At 46.9% G+C, this 16404-nt stretch overlaps 1 protein-coding gene across 1 annotated transcript in view; it reads right to left on the bottom strand.

The window, feature by feature from the left end:
• Positions 1–16404, bottom strand: part of MAP3K12 (mitogen-activated protein kinase kinase kinase 12) — a 122970-nt gene that overhangs the window by 24792 nt on the left and 81774 nt on the right. Inside the window, exons 2-7 of the mRNA XM_028721558.2 lie at positions 14041–14539; positions 8969–9152; positions 6961–7152; positions 5629–5787; positions 3443–3601; positions 1777–1885 (exon numbers count right to left, since the gene is read on the bottom strand). Of these exons, the coding sequence (XP_028577391.2) occupies positions 1777–1885; positions 3443–3601; positions 5629–5787; positions 6961–7152; positions 8969–9152; positions 14041–14503 (1266 nt within the window). The 5' untranslated portion in view covers positions 14504–14539. The remainder of the gene's footprint in view (positions 1–1776; positions 1886–3442; positions 3602–5628; positions 5788–6960; positions 7153–8968; positions 9153–14040; positions 14540–16404) is intronic.

The raw sequence follows: 16404 nt of genomic DNA on the forward strand, positions 1-16404 counted from the left end.
TTTTTTCGTCTTGCGAAGCAACCCCATAGGGAAATTCGTTTTGCGAAGCGCCTCCAAAACGGAAAACCCTTTCGTCTAGCGGGTTTTCCGTCTTGCGAGGCGTTCGTCTTGCGGGGCACCACTGTATATGATCTTCAAATATCTCAAGGGGTGTCCCATGGAAGATGCAGCAAGCTTGTTTTCTCCTGCTCTGGAGGGTAGGACTCAAACCAAGTTACAAGAAAGGAGATTCCGACTAAACATCGGGAAGAACTTTCGGACATTAAGAGCTGTTCGACAGTGGAACGGTCTCCCCCTAGAGCAGCCTTTCTCAACCTGTGGGTCCCCAGATGTTGTTGAACTACAACTCCCATCACCCCTAGCTAGCAAGGCCAGAGCTCAGGGATGATGGGAGTTGTAGTCCAACAACATCCGGGGACCACTGCTCTAGAGGTTGTGGACTCTCCTTGGGGTTTTTAAGCAGGGGCTGGATGGCTAAAAGTCTTGCTCTGCTTGAACCACATCAGTGAGGCTGTGAGGGGAGGCGGTCTTTTCATCTGGGCATCCCAAGCCCTCCACACATATCGCCCAGGCTTGTGCCCCAAGAGGTAACTCTGGCACTACTAATACAGAAGTTTGACACACTCCATTGCCTCTCGAGACAGACAGATATGCCCACAAGAATGGTGTAATGCAGGATGAAAGGTGATATAGACATTTAATAAATAAATGAATAAACAACAACAACAATAACCTTCCAGGGCCTGCATGCTAAGATCAATTTTCCCTTGGTCCAGTAGGCTAGTTTCTACATGCACCTCTCTCTATCCCTTGTTCAGGCAAGCAAAGAGGCATTCAAGGACCTGTTCCAGCCAAGTAAACACACTCAAGGAGTGGGTGATGCAGGGCCAATAAGGACTGTGGCCTGGAGAGAGTTCCAATGCCAAACAGAGAGGCCTCCTTTGGCCCACGGGGCCGAGGTTCCCCCTCCCTGGCTAAGAGTGTCAGAGGGGGACCTGGCTTCAAACCCAAGTCCAGCCAGGAAATTCAGCGAGTGACCTTGGGCCAGTCACCCAAACCTACACCTAACTTATCTCACAAGGCAAGGATAAGATGGAGTGGAGAACCCTGTACACCATCATGAATCTACAGAGAAATACCGTATTTTTCGCTCTACAGGACGCACCGGACCATATGATTCACCTAGTTTTAGAGGGGGAGAACAAGGGGGGGGGGAAATCTCTCCCTCTCTGCGCAGCGCCCCTTCAGCGAAGCGGCAGAAGAAACGGAGCCCCTTCCATTTCTCCTCCCGCTTCGCTGAAGGGGCGCTGCGCAGAGAGGGAAAGCTGCGCAGCGCCTCTCCAGCGAAGCGAAGCCAGGAGAGCAAGAGGGATCTTGCTCTCCTGGCTTTAGTGAAAGCAACGCGAAGCCTCTGGAGCGCAGCGGCAGCTCCCCCTGCACTCCGGAGGCTTCAGGGATAGCCGCCCAAAGCCTCTGGAGCACGGCGGGAGCGCTCCCGCTGCTCTTTGGAGGCTTCATATTGCTTTCGCTGAAGCCATGGAGCCTGCATTCGCTCCATAAGACGCGCACACATTTCCCCTTAATTTTTGGAGCAGAAAAAGTGTCTCCTGTAGAGCGAAAAATATGGTAACTATAGCAAATAAATAAAACAACACATAGGCTGGTGAGAAAGAGAGAGGAAAGCTCCGTATTAACCTCCACGAGGAAAATGGAGAGGAAGTGAGTGTGACCCCCAATGGGGGGCTGGAAGAAAGGCACTGGCCCAACAACACCCACCTGGGATTTGAAGTAGGTCTCTTGTGGTGTAGACAGCACATCGGCGGACGCGATGTCAAGGTGGAGCAGGATCTGGCGGAAGGAGGGTCGGTTCCGAGGTTTGCTGTTCCTGGGTAGAGAGAAACAGATGGATGGAGCTGGTGTGGACATGAGCTAATGGTAAGCCTCTGCCCAGGCGGCTATCCCTGAGTAATTGGTTGCATTTGATGGCATCCAGGAATGGAATGGGGAACTGGAGGTAGCATGCAATTGGTGTCCCTCCGTAGATGGAAGGCATCGGTTAGCAGAACCACCGCTCAGTAGGCCATCTGCTTTGCCTGCAGAAGGTAATTTCCCCCCAAATTTGCTGCAGCTATTGCAAAGGGAGCCACTACCATGCTCATTTCTGGGTTCCCATCAGGGAATTTTGTGCAGCACAGGGTGATAGGTACATCTTTAAAATAAAAATAAATGCTTCCTATTTTTGCTAAACCTGACGGATTTAATAAGGCATAAGTCAAAAAATTTAATTCAGAAACAATGGAAATGCTTAAATGATTATTTATACAAGTAGGGCTCAAATACTGTATCTAGACTAAGCTTGTGAAGAATACAGAGAACATAAAGATTTGATAGATTATGAAAGAATCGAAGGAGGGGAAATGATTGAAAAACAGATGTAAATGTGAGCAAGACAACTAAGAGTTGTGTGGTGGAATGCTGTGGAAGTCTTTTATAATATTTTAACTAAGATTTATATCTTGCAGTATTTGAAGCAAGAATTTGGTAATATTTCAGGTTATGAAAAGTATTTTTTCTTTTGTTTTTTTCTTTATATCTTTTATTTTTCCTTTCCTTTTATTATTTTTATTAGTTTTCATTTTGGAAAATATGCATATAAGTGTGTTTACAGTGTTATGTATTGTTCTTTGTTTTTCTTTGTTTAATTTAACTTATATTTTTTGAAAAAATTAATATAAATAAATAAATAAATAAATAAATAAATAAATAAATAAAATGCCTCCAGTGATATTCTGATCGCTGCATATCTGAGGTAAATAAATATGGAGGAAGATTCTCCCCCAATCCTCCCTATGGCCAGATGTTGTTCTTCTTGTGTGAAGTGTGTGCCACACAGTTCTGGCAGTGGGACGGAAATGTTTCCACATGACACACTGGCAAACATTTGACAACACAACACATGATAATAATTTTTTTTTTTATACCCCACCCATCGGCTCCCAAATAGAATATTAAAAACACGATAAAACATTAAAAACTGCCGTAAACAGGGCTGCCTTCAGATGTCTTCTAAAAGTCAGGTAGTTGTTTATTTCCTTGACATCTGATGGGAGGGCGTTCCACAGGGCAGGCGCCACCACCGAGAAGGCCCTCTGCCTGGTTCCCTGTAACCTCACTTCTCGCAGGGAGGGAACTGCCAGAAGGCCCTCGGAGCTGGACCTCAGTGTTCAAGCACCATCCTGCACAAACAGCATCCCGCAGAGCACAACGACACACAAGTGCCTTTCACTGGCCTGCCAGCGAGTCTCCAAAAATGACTTAGCTGTGTATAATATTCAGTGATTTGGGTGGGGAGAGTCACACATCTAGGTTCCAGGTTCTCACTCCTGATGCAGAGAGAGGCGTCTGGGCTTTTCTCACTCTTTTTTGCATCTCATGGACTTACCAGCACTGTCTTAGCAGGATCTTGAAACCGTCAGGGCAGCTGGTGGGAACAGGAAGGTGGAGGCTGTTGCTGCCCACCCCCCAGATGATGGCGGAGGAGTCCACATCCTTGTAAGGGATCTCTCCCGTCAGCAACTCCCAGAGGACGACTCCAAAGGACCTGTGGTGGGGAAATTAAATCTCAGAGCCCATCTGGCATGTAGCAACTGACTGCATTCTGCTCCCATTTCCACAAAACTCTGCAGCAGTTTTCCAAGAATTGATGCTTTTGAATTCTGGTGCTGGAGGAGACTCTTGAGAGTCCCATGGACGGCAAGAAGATCAAACCTACCCATTCTGAAGGAAATCAGACCTGAGTGCTCACTGGAAGGACAGATTGTGAAGCTGAGGCTCCAATACTTTGGCCACCTCATGAGAAGACTCCCTGGAAAAGACCCTGATGTTGGGAAAGATGGAGGGCACAAGGAGAAGGGGACGACAGAGGATGAGTTGGTTGGACAGTGTTCTCGAAGCTACCAACATGAGTTTGACCAAACTGTGGGAGGCAGTGGAAGACAGGAGTGCCTGGCGTGCTCTGGTCCATGGGGTCACGAAGAGTCGGACATGACTAAACGACTAAACAACAACAAAGTTGTTGAGCTTTTTTGGAGGGGGTGGGAGGGGTCTACCTGTTGGCCATCCCAGGATGGAGAACGTAGAAAACCCTCACACCTTCCTCTGCATTCCTCCCTCTTCTTCCAGTCTAATTTTGTGTGGTAGAATCATCTAGCATTTTAATTCTGCTCTTCCTCAATAAGTTACCCAAACTAAATGGACAAGTTAAAATGTGAATTAACTGAGAAATGATATTTCCCCATGATATCATGTGGTGACTCTTTCTTCCAATGGCCCCTGAAAAGGGTGAGGTGTGGTATTTTCACCAAACCAGGTAGATTATTCCCCCCGCCCCAAGCAGTTGTTATACCCCCTGGCTGCTTGAGAGGGAGAGGCCAGACAGCAAGACCCCTTCCATCAGCCATGCTGGTCAGGTCTGTCTGCCATTCAGCTCCCCTCCCCTCACAAAAATGCCTCAGGCAGTAGTCAACTCTACTGATTTCCCCACTTGCATTCCCATTCTGTATCTCGTCTGTTAAACTGCAGGCCGTTGTTGTTGCTGTTGTTGTTTTTTAACTACCTGGTTTTTCTGCCTAGCAGAAAATTGGTTATATCAATAAATCAATAAATGTTTGGGTTCTCCTTCTTTTTAAATGCCTATGTTTATTAGTTGCTATAGCAAAATAACATAAAGACAATTCCTGCCTGCACAGATGCCATCTAAATATGGCAGTCGTGGGGAGCAGGAAGTGTTCAGCACAGATTGCCAATTTCTGGACTATGTGCAATATAGATGTGTACTGTATATTTGTGAAGGAGGATGCTAGAATATGAAAATTCAAGGGTGTCTTTGCCCACAAACACATATGCACGATGCGCACAGATCTGAAGGCTCCGCTCTGTATCACATATTATCTGGACTTTTGGTTGATGGGGACGTGTTCCAGAACATGGATGTGGAAGCTGGAATCCTCCAGATATTGCTGGACTTCAGCTCCCAACAGCCCCAGCCAGAATGGCCAACATTCAAAGATGGACCTCTGGAGGGCCTCTGGGTCTCTGCCCCTGTTCTGGATCCTCCCCTGTCGTGCTGGCTACCCTCTGAACCAGAAGATTTTCCTCTTCAGATTGGCAGTTGGGGTGCGACCTGAATTTTTAAATCCTCTTGTTCCACTCTTGGAAGCAGTTCCATTCAATGGTCCCCATCTCCCTTCCTTGTATTTTATTCTATGCATTGGATTTTAATCGCCTCACAATGATTCAATTAAACTGCATTCACACCCAATGAACTCAACCCAGAGCACATGGCTCCCACAACCCCTGTCCATGTTTATACCTTCACAACAAGCCTGTGAGGTAGGTTAGGCTGACAGGTAGTGAGTGGCCCAAGGTCACCAACAAGCTTGATGGATGAGGGAGGATTTCTCCCAGTCCTGTTGCAGAGGGTTGGGGACTGCTGAGAAAGTCTCCATTTCCATGATGGCTGCCTTCACATTTCTGTATGTGTGTGTGTTTGTGTTCTTGTGGCCTACTGAGCCCTGATCCCTCCCTCTTCCCACACCTCCCCTCTTCTGGGCAGGCCCGTCTCCTCACCAGATGTCAACCTTCTCAGAGACAGGCTCATTCCGAATGACTTCTGGGGCCATCCAGGCCACCGTTCCGGCGAAGGACATCTTGGTGCTCTTGTCGCTGAGCTCTTTGGAGGTGCCAAAGTCAGAGATCTTCACCACATCATCGTAAGTGATCAACATGCTATTGGGTGGGTGGGGAAGGGAGAGCAGAGAAGAAGCATGAGGCATTGCAGGAAAATAAGAAAGAGAAGTCATGCTTTCAGCAGTCAGCAGGGAGAGCACAGCAAGAGGATAACTTCCTTTCTAACGGAGGGAGAAGCATTCTGGTTTTAGACTCCTCCTCCACATGGGGCTGGACTAGATGACCCCCGGGCACCTTCCAACTCTACAATTCAATGGTTCTATGCTCTAGAGTCTAGACAAAGAATCTGGATTACCTTGCTGGTAATTTGGCAGGGAGGCAGAATACATACTGCCCCTTGCAACCCTGACATGCTGAAAGTCCTAGTCCTATTGCCACTTTAAAAGCAGTGCTGATTCTTAAATCAGAAGAAAGTTCTGACCTGGTACCCTAATCCCATCTTGTGATCACTAGGGCTGGGCGATATATTGCTATATCAACCAAAACTGGTTTGAAGTCCATGTTGTGATATTGATTCCAGAGGTTTTGACCTGGCGATATATCACAAATCATGATGTGCTTTGCATGCTATGCAAAAATCACAATGTGGGGAAAACCATGAAGCCAGCCAATGCCTCTACCTATGTGCATAGCTCAGTCAGACTGTCCTTCCCCTTATTTCGGACATTGTGATATATCAATATATCGCGATGTTTAGCACAATGTTGAAAACCAGATATTGCCCAGCCCTCCTGTTCACTTCTACATAGTTTCATCCTTATTTCAGACATTGAGATATACAGTGGTACCTTGGGTTAAGTACTTAATTCGTTCCGAATGTCCGTTCTTAACCTGAAACTGTTCTTAACCTGAAGACCACTTTAGCTAATAGGGCCTCCCGCTGCCGCTGCGCGATTTCTGTTCTCATCCTGAAGTAAAGTTCTTAACCCGAGGTAATATTTCTGGGTTAGTGGAGTCTGTAACCTGAAGCGTATATAACCTGAGTATCGGTATATCACAATGTTTAGTCGGTGACATATTGCAATGCCAAAAACCTCTCTCCCTCTCTCTCTTTCTTGGTGATCACTCATGGCCGAGTCAGATGGTCTTCCATGAACGCAGTCTTAGTGGTGTGTCCGTAAAACCAGCTATCACCCAGCCCTAATGCTCACTGTCCCCTGGTAAATCCCAGCCACGTCTCCCCACTGTAAGTCTGCCCCCTCCCCTTCTTACTTGGGTGACTTGAGGTCACGGTGGATGATCTTATGCAGGTGCAGATAATTCATGCCGCCGGCAATGCCCATGGACCAGTCGACCAGCAGTGAGGGGGTGACCTTGCGCCCGGCACGCAGCACTTCATACAGCTGTCCCTGGGCACAGAACTCCATGATGATGCAGTAGCAGGGGGCCTGGGTGCAAACACCCCTAAGAGGAAGGAAGAAGCACAGGGTATGTTAGAGGCCAGCAGGAACACACAGTTAAGCAGTGCTCAGCATAACACGGAGCAGGGATACAGAATTCTGTAAGCTTTATCACAGGACTGGGGCATTGCTTCCAGTCCAAGGGCCGTATTTCCTTGTGTGCAACCTCTTGGGGGCTGCAGGCCAGTGGTGGGTGGGGCCAGAAGCAAAAGAAGGAGTGGTCAAAGGCCAACAGATGCAACTTTTACCTTCATATGGCAGACAGAGTCTCCTTCATTGGAGATTTTAAAGCAGAGTTTGGATGGCCATCGATCAGGGATTATTTAGCTGTGATTTCTGCATTGCATGGGTTGGACTAGATTACCCTTACTGTTCCTTCCAGCTACAATTCTATGATATTCCCATCATGCAGAAGTCAAAGGGTGGCCCTAAAGCCCTAAATGGCCTCAGGCCAGTATACCTGAAGGAGCGTCTCCACCTCCATCGTTCAGCCTGATTACTGAGGTCCAGCCCCAAGGGCCTTCTGGTGGTTCGCTCACTGCGAGAAGTGAAGTTACAGGGAATTAGGCTGAGGGCTTTCTCGGCAGTGGTGCCCGCCCTGTGGAACGCCCTCCCATCAGATGTCAAGGAAATAAACAACTACTTGACTTTTAGAAGACATCTGAAGGCAGCCCTGTTTAGGGAAGTTTTAATGTTTGGTGTTTTATTGGGTTTTTAATATTCTGTTAGGAGCTGCCCAGAGTGGCAGGGGAGGCCTAGCCAGATGAGTGAGTAAAATAACAACAACAAAGTAAAACAACAACAACAACAACAACAACAACAACAACAACAACAACAAACCTACTACTCTTACTCAGAGCAGACCTACTGAAATCAAGGGACCTAACATATTCTGTCCTGCTTTTAATGTTTATTGTTTTATGTATATAAAAAGGTAAAGGTACCCCTGCCCGAAGGCCAGTCGTGACTGACTCTAGGGTTGCGCGCTCATCTCGCTCAAGAGGCTGGGAGCCGGCGCTGTCCGAAGACACTTCCGGGTCACGTGGCCAGCGTGACGAAGCTGCATCTGGCGAGCCAGCGCCGCACACGGAAACGCCATTTACCTTCCCGCTATAAAGCGGTCCCTATTTATCTACTTGCACTTAGCAGTGCTTTTGAACTGCTAGCTTGACAGGAGCTGGGACCGAACGATGGGAGCTCACCCCGTTGCGGGGATTCGAACCGCCGACCTTACGATCGGCAAGTCCTAGGCACTGAGGTTTTACCCACAGCGCCACCCGCGTCCCTACTTATGTATATATATAACTGTATATTGTTATATATATAAAAAATTGCCCAGTAGCACCTTAGAGATCAGCTAAGTTTGTTCTTGGTATAAGCTTTCGTGTGCATGCACACTTCTTCAGATACACACTTCTTCAGAAGTGCATGCACACGAAAGCTTATACCAAGAACAAACCTAGTTGGTCTCTCAGCTGCTTCTGACTGCGTCAGACCAACACGGCTACCTACCTGAATGTATATTGTTGTGTAATGCTCTGATATTGTATGACAGGGCAGTAGCAAACACTTTCATAAACACTCTTCATATAAATTCTCTGGTGGGCACCAAGTTGCAGAAGGCTGAACCAAGCACACACACAGTTAGCTATATGCTCTCATGGGAAAGATGGCTTGTGCCCAGCGCAGGTGAGCAGGTGAACAACCCAACAGGAGGAGGGTCTATTGCTTGGAAAAGGCAACTTCCACACCACACTTGGGCACTGTCCTCCTGGAAGCCGGCAGGTCACCCCCCCCCATCACCCAGATCCCACACTCACTTGAAGGTGATGATGTTGGGGTGCTTCAGTTTCCGCAGGTGCTTGATGTCTGTCTCCTTGAGGTCTCTCACCTTCTTGACGGCCACCTCCTCCCCATGGAAGCGTCCCAGGAAGACAGCGCCTTGGGCCCCACTGCCCACCCACTGCAGGTCCATGATCTCTTCGAAGGGCACCTCCCAGGGGTCTGCATTTGGGAGGGAGAGAAGGTGGCTGTCGACAACCGTTCAAGGGAAGGAGAAGGAGGAGGAGGAGGAAGGCAGATTCTCTACCAGCATGGATCACTCCTTCCGCCAAGATCACAGGGCTTGAGGGAGACATAACCCTCACGTAGCAATCGCGAAAGCAAGCACGTATTAGAAGGGCAAACGGAAACACGGCAGAGACGTAACATTCAGTATTCTGTTGTTGTTTTTTTAAATGATGTTTATTAAGAATTTAAAATTACAGAAGAAAAAGAAAAAAGAGAAAAAAGAAATTAAACAATACAAGTCAAAAAGAAAAAAGAGTACAAAACACACAATAGATCAAATGCAAAAACAAAAGCAAAAATAAATAAATAAAAACAAATCCAATATTCCCATATCTTTATCTTTCATTAACTTGTTTCATCGACCTCCTCACACCTCCCTTTTTTGTATTCTAATTATTAATTATCTCAGCAAATCCTTTCCATCTTTCACTATATTCTGTCCTTTGGTTGTCTTAATTTATTTTAACCTTATCTTACCATAAAAAGCCCTAAAACTTAAAAACTTATTTGTACATAACTCCTTATAGCATTTCTACTAAAGCCAAATAGTTTCATTCCAACATTTTTCTAACACTCATTAATTTTACAATATTTCTCTAAATGATTTTTTAAACTTTCTTCCAATCTTCATCCACCGTCTCTTCTTCCTGGTCTCGGGTTCTGTCAGTCCTTTCTGTCTATTCCATCTAGTCCATCAACCTGGTGATCTTCTGTCCGAGGCTCTTAACTCTTTTCCATGTCCCTTCTGCAGATCTTCTTCATATTTATACCTGCAGTTTACTTTGTCTTCTGCTGATCTTGTTCTTAATTTCCTTCCTTTGTCACTAAGGAGTAGATCTCGGGGAGACTCCAACCTAACAATGTCTTTATCCCTTCTCGACAGGTCAGCCCATTCTCCATGGTCTGCACTAAAATCCAAAGGATATTTCAAAGCATGCTTCAATGTCCCTCCAAAATTAAAGGCCCCCACAACTCCAGTCTCCCCCTGGCCCAAAACCAGGTCCCAAAAGCCAGAACATCCCTGCATAGGGGGATCTATCCAACTTTCCATCTCCAGTCCAAACGGGACTCCATCTCTCCAAGTCTGGCTCACTCCAGATTCGGTCATCAGAAACAACAGCTTATGTTCCTGCAAGGCCGCGGCTCTCTCCACTTGTATTACTTGAGGTTCAACAACAACCTCCTCCTTTGTCTTCTCCGCAGCTTGCCCTGTCAAAGCAGATTCCTGGGTCAGTTCCTGAAAAGGTTCTATATAGGTGTTCACTGTTTCTCCAAAATTATCAATTGCAGTAGTCATCAAATCCATCTTCTCATGAAGCTGTTCCAATAAGGCACTTGTTTTGCAAAAAGCAATCACTAAGGCTTCTTCTGTCCACATTCTTGTTCAAGGTCAATGTCTAGTTCTCACGATCTTTAATCTCTACAGCTGTAGAGTTCCCCAGGTCCACTCCAACAACAGTTTCAAAAGCTCCCTCTAGGTGAAACAATTTCTATTTGTATCCGTCCTTTTAAAAGCAGATCCAGCAACAAAATTACTTTCGTTTTTCAAATATTTTGTTCCTTTTAAGTGCAAAAGGAAACATTGGAATCAATATGTTTCTCTTATTTAACTATCTGTCAACGTACGTTTTATTCACAGTCAATGAACTTTCCCAAAACGTCTGTCTTCTTGGCAGCCCGTTCCCAGGTTCAAGACGGTAGAAATTTATCTTTCTTTACTCTCTCTCCTGCAGGCTTAAACATTCAGTATTCCGAGAACCTCAGCTCTTGTTTAAAAAAAATACTCAAACCGAGTTTCTATCCCTCATGGCAGTGAAGATAGCTTGAAAGTGTGAGGCCAATGTGTAGGGAAATTGTAGAAGCTCTCTCTCTCTCTCTCTCTCTCTCTCTCTCTCTCTCTCTCTCTCTCTCTCTTTGTGTGTGTGTATGTGTGGGATTTCCAGGGCTGAGGAGAAGGGCAGAAGGTCCCAGGTTCAATCCTTGATATCCCCAGGTAGGGCTGGGAATGTCTCCTTCCTGAAACCATGGAGAGCAATTGCTGGTCAGTGTTGACAATTCTGAGCTAGAAGGACCAACAGCCTGACTCTGTAGAGCAGGTTCCTATGTCCCTGTGATGGAGCGCTGCCTGGTCCAATACATTTTGGCACCTGTGTCGAACCACAACATGGTGCCTGCCTACCCTGCCAAGGAACAGTTCCCTACATCAGGAAGAAAGGGGGAATAACTATCTACATGGGGATCTGCTGCCCCTGTGGATCCTGCCCCCTGAGGTGGTCACCTCCCCTTGCCTCATGGGCCAATGCTCCTCACAGCTCTTTGCTTCTCTCCAGGCAGTTACCCCCTGCCCACCTCATGGGGCCATTTAAATCCCAGCCGTGCATGAACTGGCCACGGAAAGGTAGCTCCAGTGTAGCTGGGGGAGCATAAGAAAAAGGAACAGAGGGAAGGAAATGTGGGACTTGATTCTGCATTTTGAGCCTGAAAATTGTCCTGACCCATCCACGTGTTTTCAAAGGAGGAGGAAGTACAGTGGTACCTTGGTTCTCAAACTTAATCCGTTCTGGGAGTCCGTTCAACTCCCGAAACCATTTGAAAACCAAGTCGCGGCTTCCAATTGGCTGCAGGAGTTTCCTGCACTCAAGCGGAAGCCATGTCGGAGATTTGGCTTCCGAAAAACATTCGCAAACCAGAACACTTACTTCCGGGTTTGCAGCGTTCAGGAGCTGATTTGTGTGGGAGCCAAGCTGTTCGAGTACCAAGGTACCACTGCATGTAAGTCATTCAGTTGTAACAGCTGGAAATACCTGTCCTATTTGTTTCAGAAGACCACAGGTGAGAGAAAATGGGCTGATGACCCCTTGTGTATGAACACACACGCCAGCATCGTAATAAAAGGATGGTCCACATTCACTTGGATGGTGTGAGCTCATCCACAGGTGAAATGCCCAACACCCACCCTACTTTTTAGTCCTTAGGGTTGCCAGCTCACAAAGCTGCAAGGCCAGGGGAGGCCACAACTGGCAGACTCTAGAGCAGGGGTAGCCAATGGGAAGAGGCATCATCAGAAAACTGAGAGGCAAGGAAAGGTAAGCCTTTGCTTGGGGAATTCTGTAAGGGACCCTCATACGCCTCTTCTGTCTATAAGCTGCATGGCAGTACTTTTCCCGGATGTAGGGGTGTAGCTCAGCAGTAGATCATCTGATCTGCATGCAAAAGGTCCCAGATTTAAACCCCAGCATCTTCAGGTAGGGTTGAGAGAGAACCCAGTCTGAAAAACTAGCGAGCATCTGCCAGTCATTGTAGGCCTGAGCTAGACTGACCAATGGCCTGACTCAGTATAAGGTAGCTTCCTATTTATGGAGGCACGTTAATCTCAATGAGTGACATCAGCAGCCATTCATCCAATCCTGTTCCTCACCTCACATCTATTTGCATGGTAAGCAATCAACGCACCTCACCGTAAGGAAAGGGTTAAGCTGCCCTGCTTAACAAGCCTGGAGTATTGAGAGTGAATTCAAGTAAGCAACACCTACCACAATTGCCGTCTGGGATGGAAAAATCTCCCCGCGGGATTTGTAACAAAACCCATCTTGGCAGGTGCACGCACCCAATCTATATTACAATGGTTAGGCACACGCTGCTAGAGGATGTTCCTTCTCCCTGCAGTTCTTTGTATTTGCAGAACTGAAGTGGTCGAAAACAGCACTTTGACTCGGGCCCAGAAGCAAACTGGCAAATAGTGCAGATCTTTTCAGGAGAGAAGTATGCAACACGACCCCTTTGGCTAGAAAACATTAAGAGTCTAATGGCTGCGTTCTGGATCAGCCGCCGTCTCTAAGGCAATCCCAGGTAGAGCGCATTGCAGCAATCCCTGACCACTGAATGTGTCCCCAGGATGGAGACTGATTCTCCCAAGGATGCACTTTGCATCTCAAGTTATATAACCAGTGAAGCTGGCCGGAGCCACGCATGGGCACAGATGCCACCCGAGAGGTTGGCGTTGGCGTGTTTGTCTGGGCAGGAATGTGCCAGAAAGATCACAGGGCAGACGAATGGCCTCTGGCCAAAGTGGTGCATAACATCCCTGCTGCCACCACATCTGATTTAGGGCACTTTCAGATTGCCAGTAATTTGTGGGACAAATTCAAGCACCCGCTAAACTTTAGGTTCCCACCTTTAAAGTACATTCTTAAACGGTCGTGTCACTCTGGAGCTACAAATCTGCTTTTCAAAATCAAACCAAAAAAATCCCATACTTTTTGCAGTTGAGAAGGAATGTACAGAAAAGTGTGGGATGAACTATCAGGAAAATTTGCAAACACCCCACAAGAAAATCAGGATAAATGCTCATTGTTGCATTAACCACCCCACAAACAAATCGGAACGAATGTGCAGTAAAGACCCCGAGGGACTCGTTTATCCGGCCCACAGCAACCCCCGTCGCCTGCTCTTACCGGTGCGGCACGGTGCAGCGCGGGAACCCACTTCCGGGTCGGAGGAGCACCAGAAATAGCTTGTGTGCATGCACACAGGCCTCCTCCAAACCGGATGTGCACTGGAAATAGCATATATGCGTGCGCATACAGGGGCATGCTCCCCCGCCCTCTGGCCCGCCGCTCAATTGTCGCTGGAGACACTGGCCCGAGGCAAGGAAAGCTTGGAGACCCCTGGTGTAAGAAAATAAAAAGTAAAATGTTTAAATAATAGCAATAATTGGTGATCAAATCCGGACTTTCTTGCACACAAAGGACATACTCTGCCTCCTTCCATTGTTGTTCCTATCGCACTAAGATTCCTTTAATGCCCCCCACTGTCTCCTCACCTTCCTGTTGCTGTTTGTGTTCAGTGGAATACGCCTTGCCAATCATGGTCCAGACAGGCTTGAGGCAACCAAACAGGCCTTCCAGGAAGCCGCTCCCTGTGTGGCAGTGGATCCGTACTTGGTCGGCGTGGTAACGGGTAGGCCGCACCTCGGGGTTCCCCGGGCAGGCCCCTGCGCCAGCCCCGCCTCCCCCGCCAGCTTCGTTCTCGTGGAGCTGCAACACGCTGTTGGCAAACTGGTCGTGTGCCTCCTCGCTGGGACTGGGGCTGTGCCCACTGCCCCCGCCTCCACCCCCGTCGATGGGCAGCACATCTCTCAGCACACACTGGGTGGGCGTCAGGTCCTTCTCAGGGGTGCAGTCCGAGGCGTCGGGGTCCAGCTTGCGGAGGGAGCTCTCCGCCAAGATGGTGTTGAAACTGCCAAAGGATGGAGAAGGTGTGCGGGTCTCATGGAGGCAGGCCATGACGGCGTCTAGCTTGAGGTAACGTCCAGCTGGTCCCTAAGGGAGAAAGAGATAGAGACAAAAAGAAAGCATGGTGAATAAGACTACCAATAGCATTACAGTGGTACCTCTGGTTACTGAGTTTGTCGGATTTGAAGAGCAACGTTTTGACATATTAATAACTATATTCTGAGCCTGGATATCAAAAGGGAATTGGATCATAGAGTTAGTTACGTCTTATATCCCATAATCCTGCCCTGTTGCTGCCCATCGCAGAAGTCCCTTTTCATTCGACTGCTGCAGAACTGCCTACAGGGAACAGTTCAAGGAGCACAACTGCATGTGACTTACAAGTGCAATTGGGAGGTGATTGTGAGTGAAGAATTGCTGCGTGTGTGGATTGCGGCATCCTTCTCCTGTCCACTGCATTTCTGTTGTGATTCCCTCCCCCCCCCTTTATTTTCAGATGTATTTTTTTTAAAAAAATATAATTTTTATTCATTTTTATTCATTTTCCCATCAAACAATAATTTCAATTTACATCACCAATCCAATCTTTCCATGCTCTGCCGAGCTTAAGACTCTCCCCCTTCAACAAGCTTTCTATTACCAATTTATAGCTCACATTTGTAACTTAAACTGTAAAGTCTACGTCGTAGGAATTATTTCAGTCCTGCTAGTGTCTTCAAACTTTTACAATGATTATTAATTTAATCAATAAATTTACTCCGGTCTCTCTGGAATTTTATGTCCTCCTGATTCCTGACCCTGCAAGTCAGTTTTGCCAATTCTGCATAGTCCATCATTTTCGCCTGCCACTCCGCAATCTTTCTTGCAATTTCCACTTTTGGGCTAATAAAGTTCTTGCCGCAACTGTGGCATACAGAAATAGTCTTTGGTCTGCCCTCGCAATTTCTTCCCCCGTCAACCCAGGAGAAATCCTTCTAATGTCTCTCTTTTTGCTCCAAGAACCAGCCACTGGTATTATATGAGTTTGCATATTGTTTGATACTAGATCCTAAGCTATAAGCCAGTCAACACTCTTTCCTGTTAAGTCTCATTCCTAAGCCACTATTTGAGCCATCCATTATTCGTTGCTTATGTATTCATACATTTAGCCCAGTCCCTTTCCCCAATTTAAAGCAACACTAATGAACTAGCCATTGAACTAGACAACATATTACTTTAACGGGCAGTGGTGACTTTCCTGGGTCTCCAGCCGGGGTGGTGGTGGTGGTGGTCCGGCGAGTGTTTGTGATGGCACGGAGAAAATGGCTTAATTAAAAATTGCAGAGGTTCAAAATTGGGAAAGGAGTATGACAAGGCTATATATTGTCTCCCTGCTTATTTAACTTATACGCAGAATTCATCATGCGAAAGGCTGGGCTGGATGAATCCCTAGCCGGAATTAAGATTGCCGGAAGAAATATCAACAACCTCAGACATGCAGATGACATAACATTGATGGCAGAAAGTGAGGAGGAATTAAAGAACCTTTTAATGAGGATGAAAGAGGAAAGCACAAAATATGGTTTGAAGCTCAACATCAAAAAAACGAAGATCATGGCCACTGGTCCCATCACCTCCTGGCAAATAGAAGGGGAAGTGAGAGATTTTACTTTCTTGGGCTCCATGATCACTGCAGATGGTGACAGCAGCCACGAAATTAAAAGACGCCTGCTTCTTGGGAGAAAAGCAATGACAAACCTAGACAGCACCTTAAAAAGCAGAGACATCACCTTGCCGACAAAGGTCCATATAGTTAAAGCTATGGTTTTCCCAGTAGTGATGTATGGAAGTGAGAGCTGGATCACAAAGAAGGCTGATCGCCAGAGAATTGATACTTTTGAATTACGGTGCTGGAGGAGACTCTTGAGAGTCCCATGGACTGCAAGAAGACCAAACCAATCCATTCTTAAAGA

This window comes from Podarcis muralis, chromosome 2 (genome assembly GCF_964188315.1).
Source record: "Podarcis muralis chromosome 2, rPodMur119.hap1.1, whole genome shotgun sequence".
Classification (NCBI taxonomy): Eukaryota; Metazoa; Chordata; class Lepidosauria; order Squamata; family Lacertidae; genus Podarcis; species Podarcis muralis.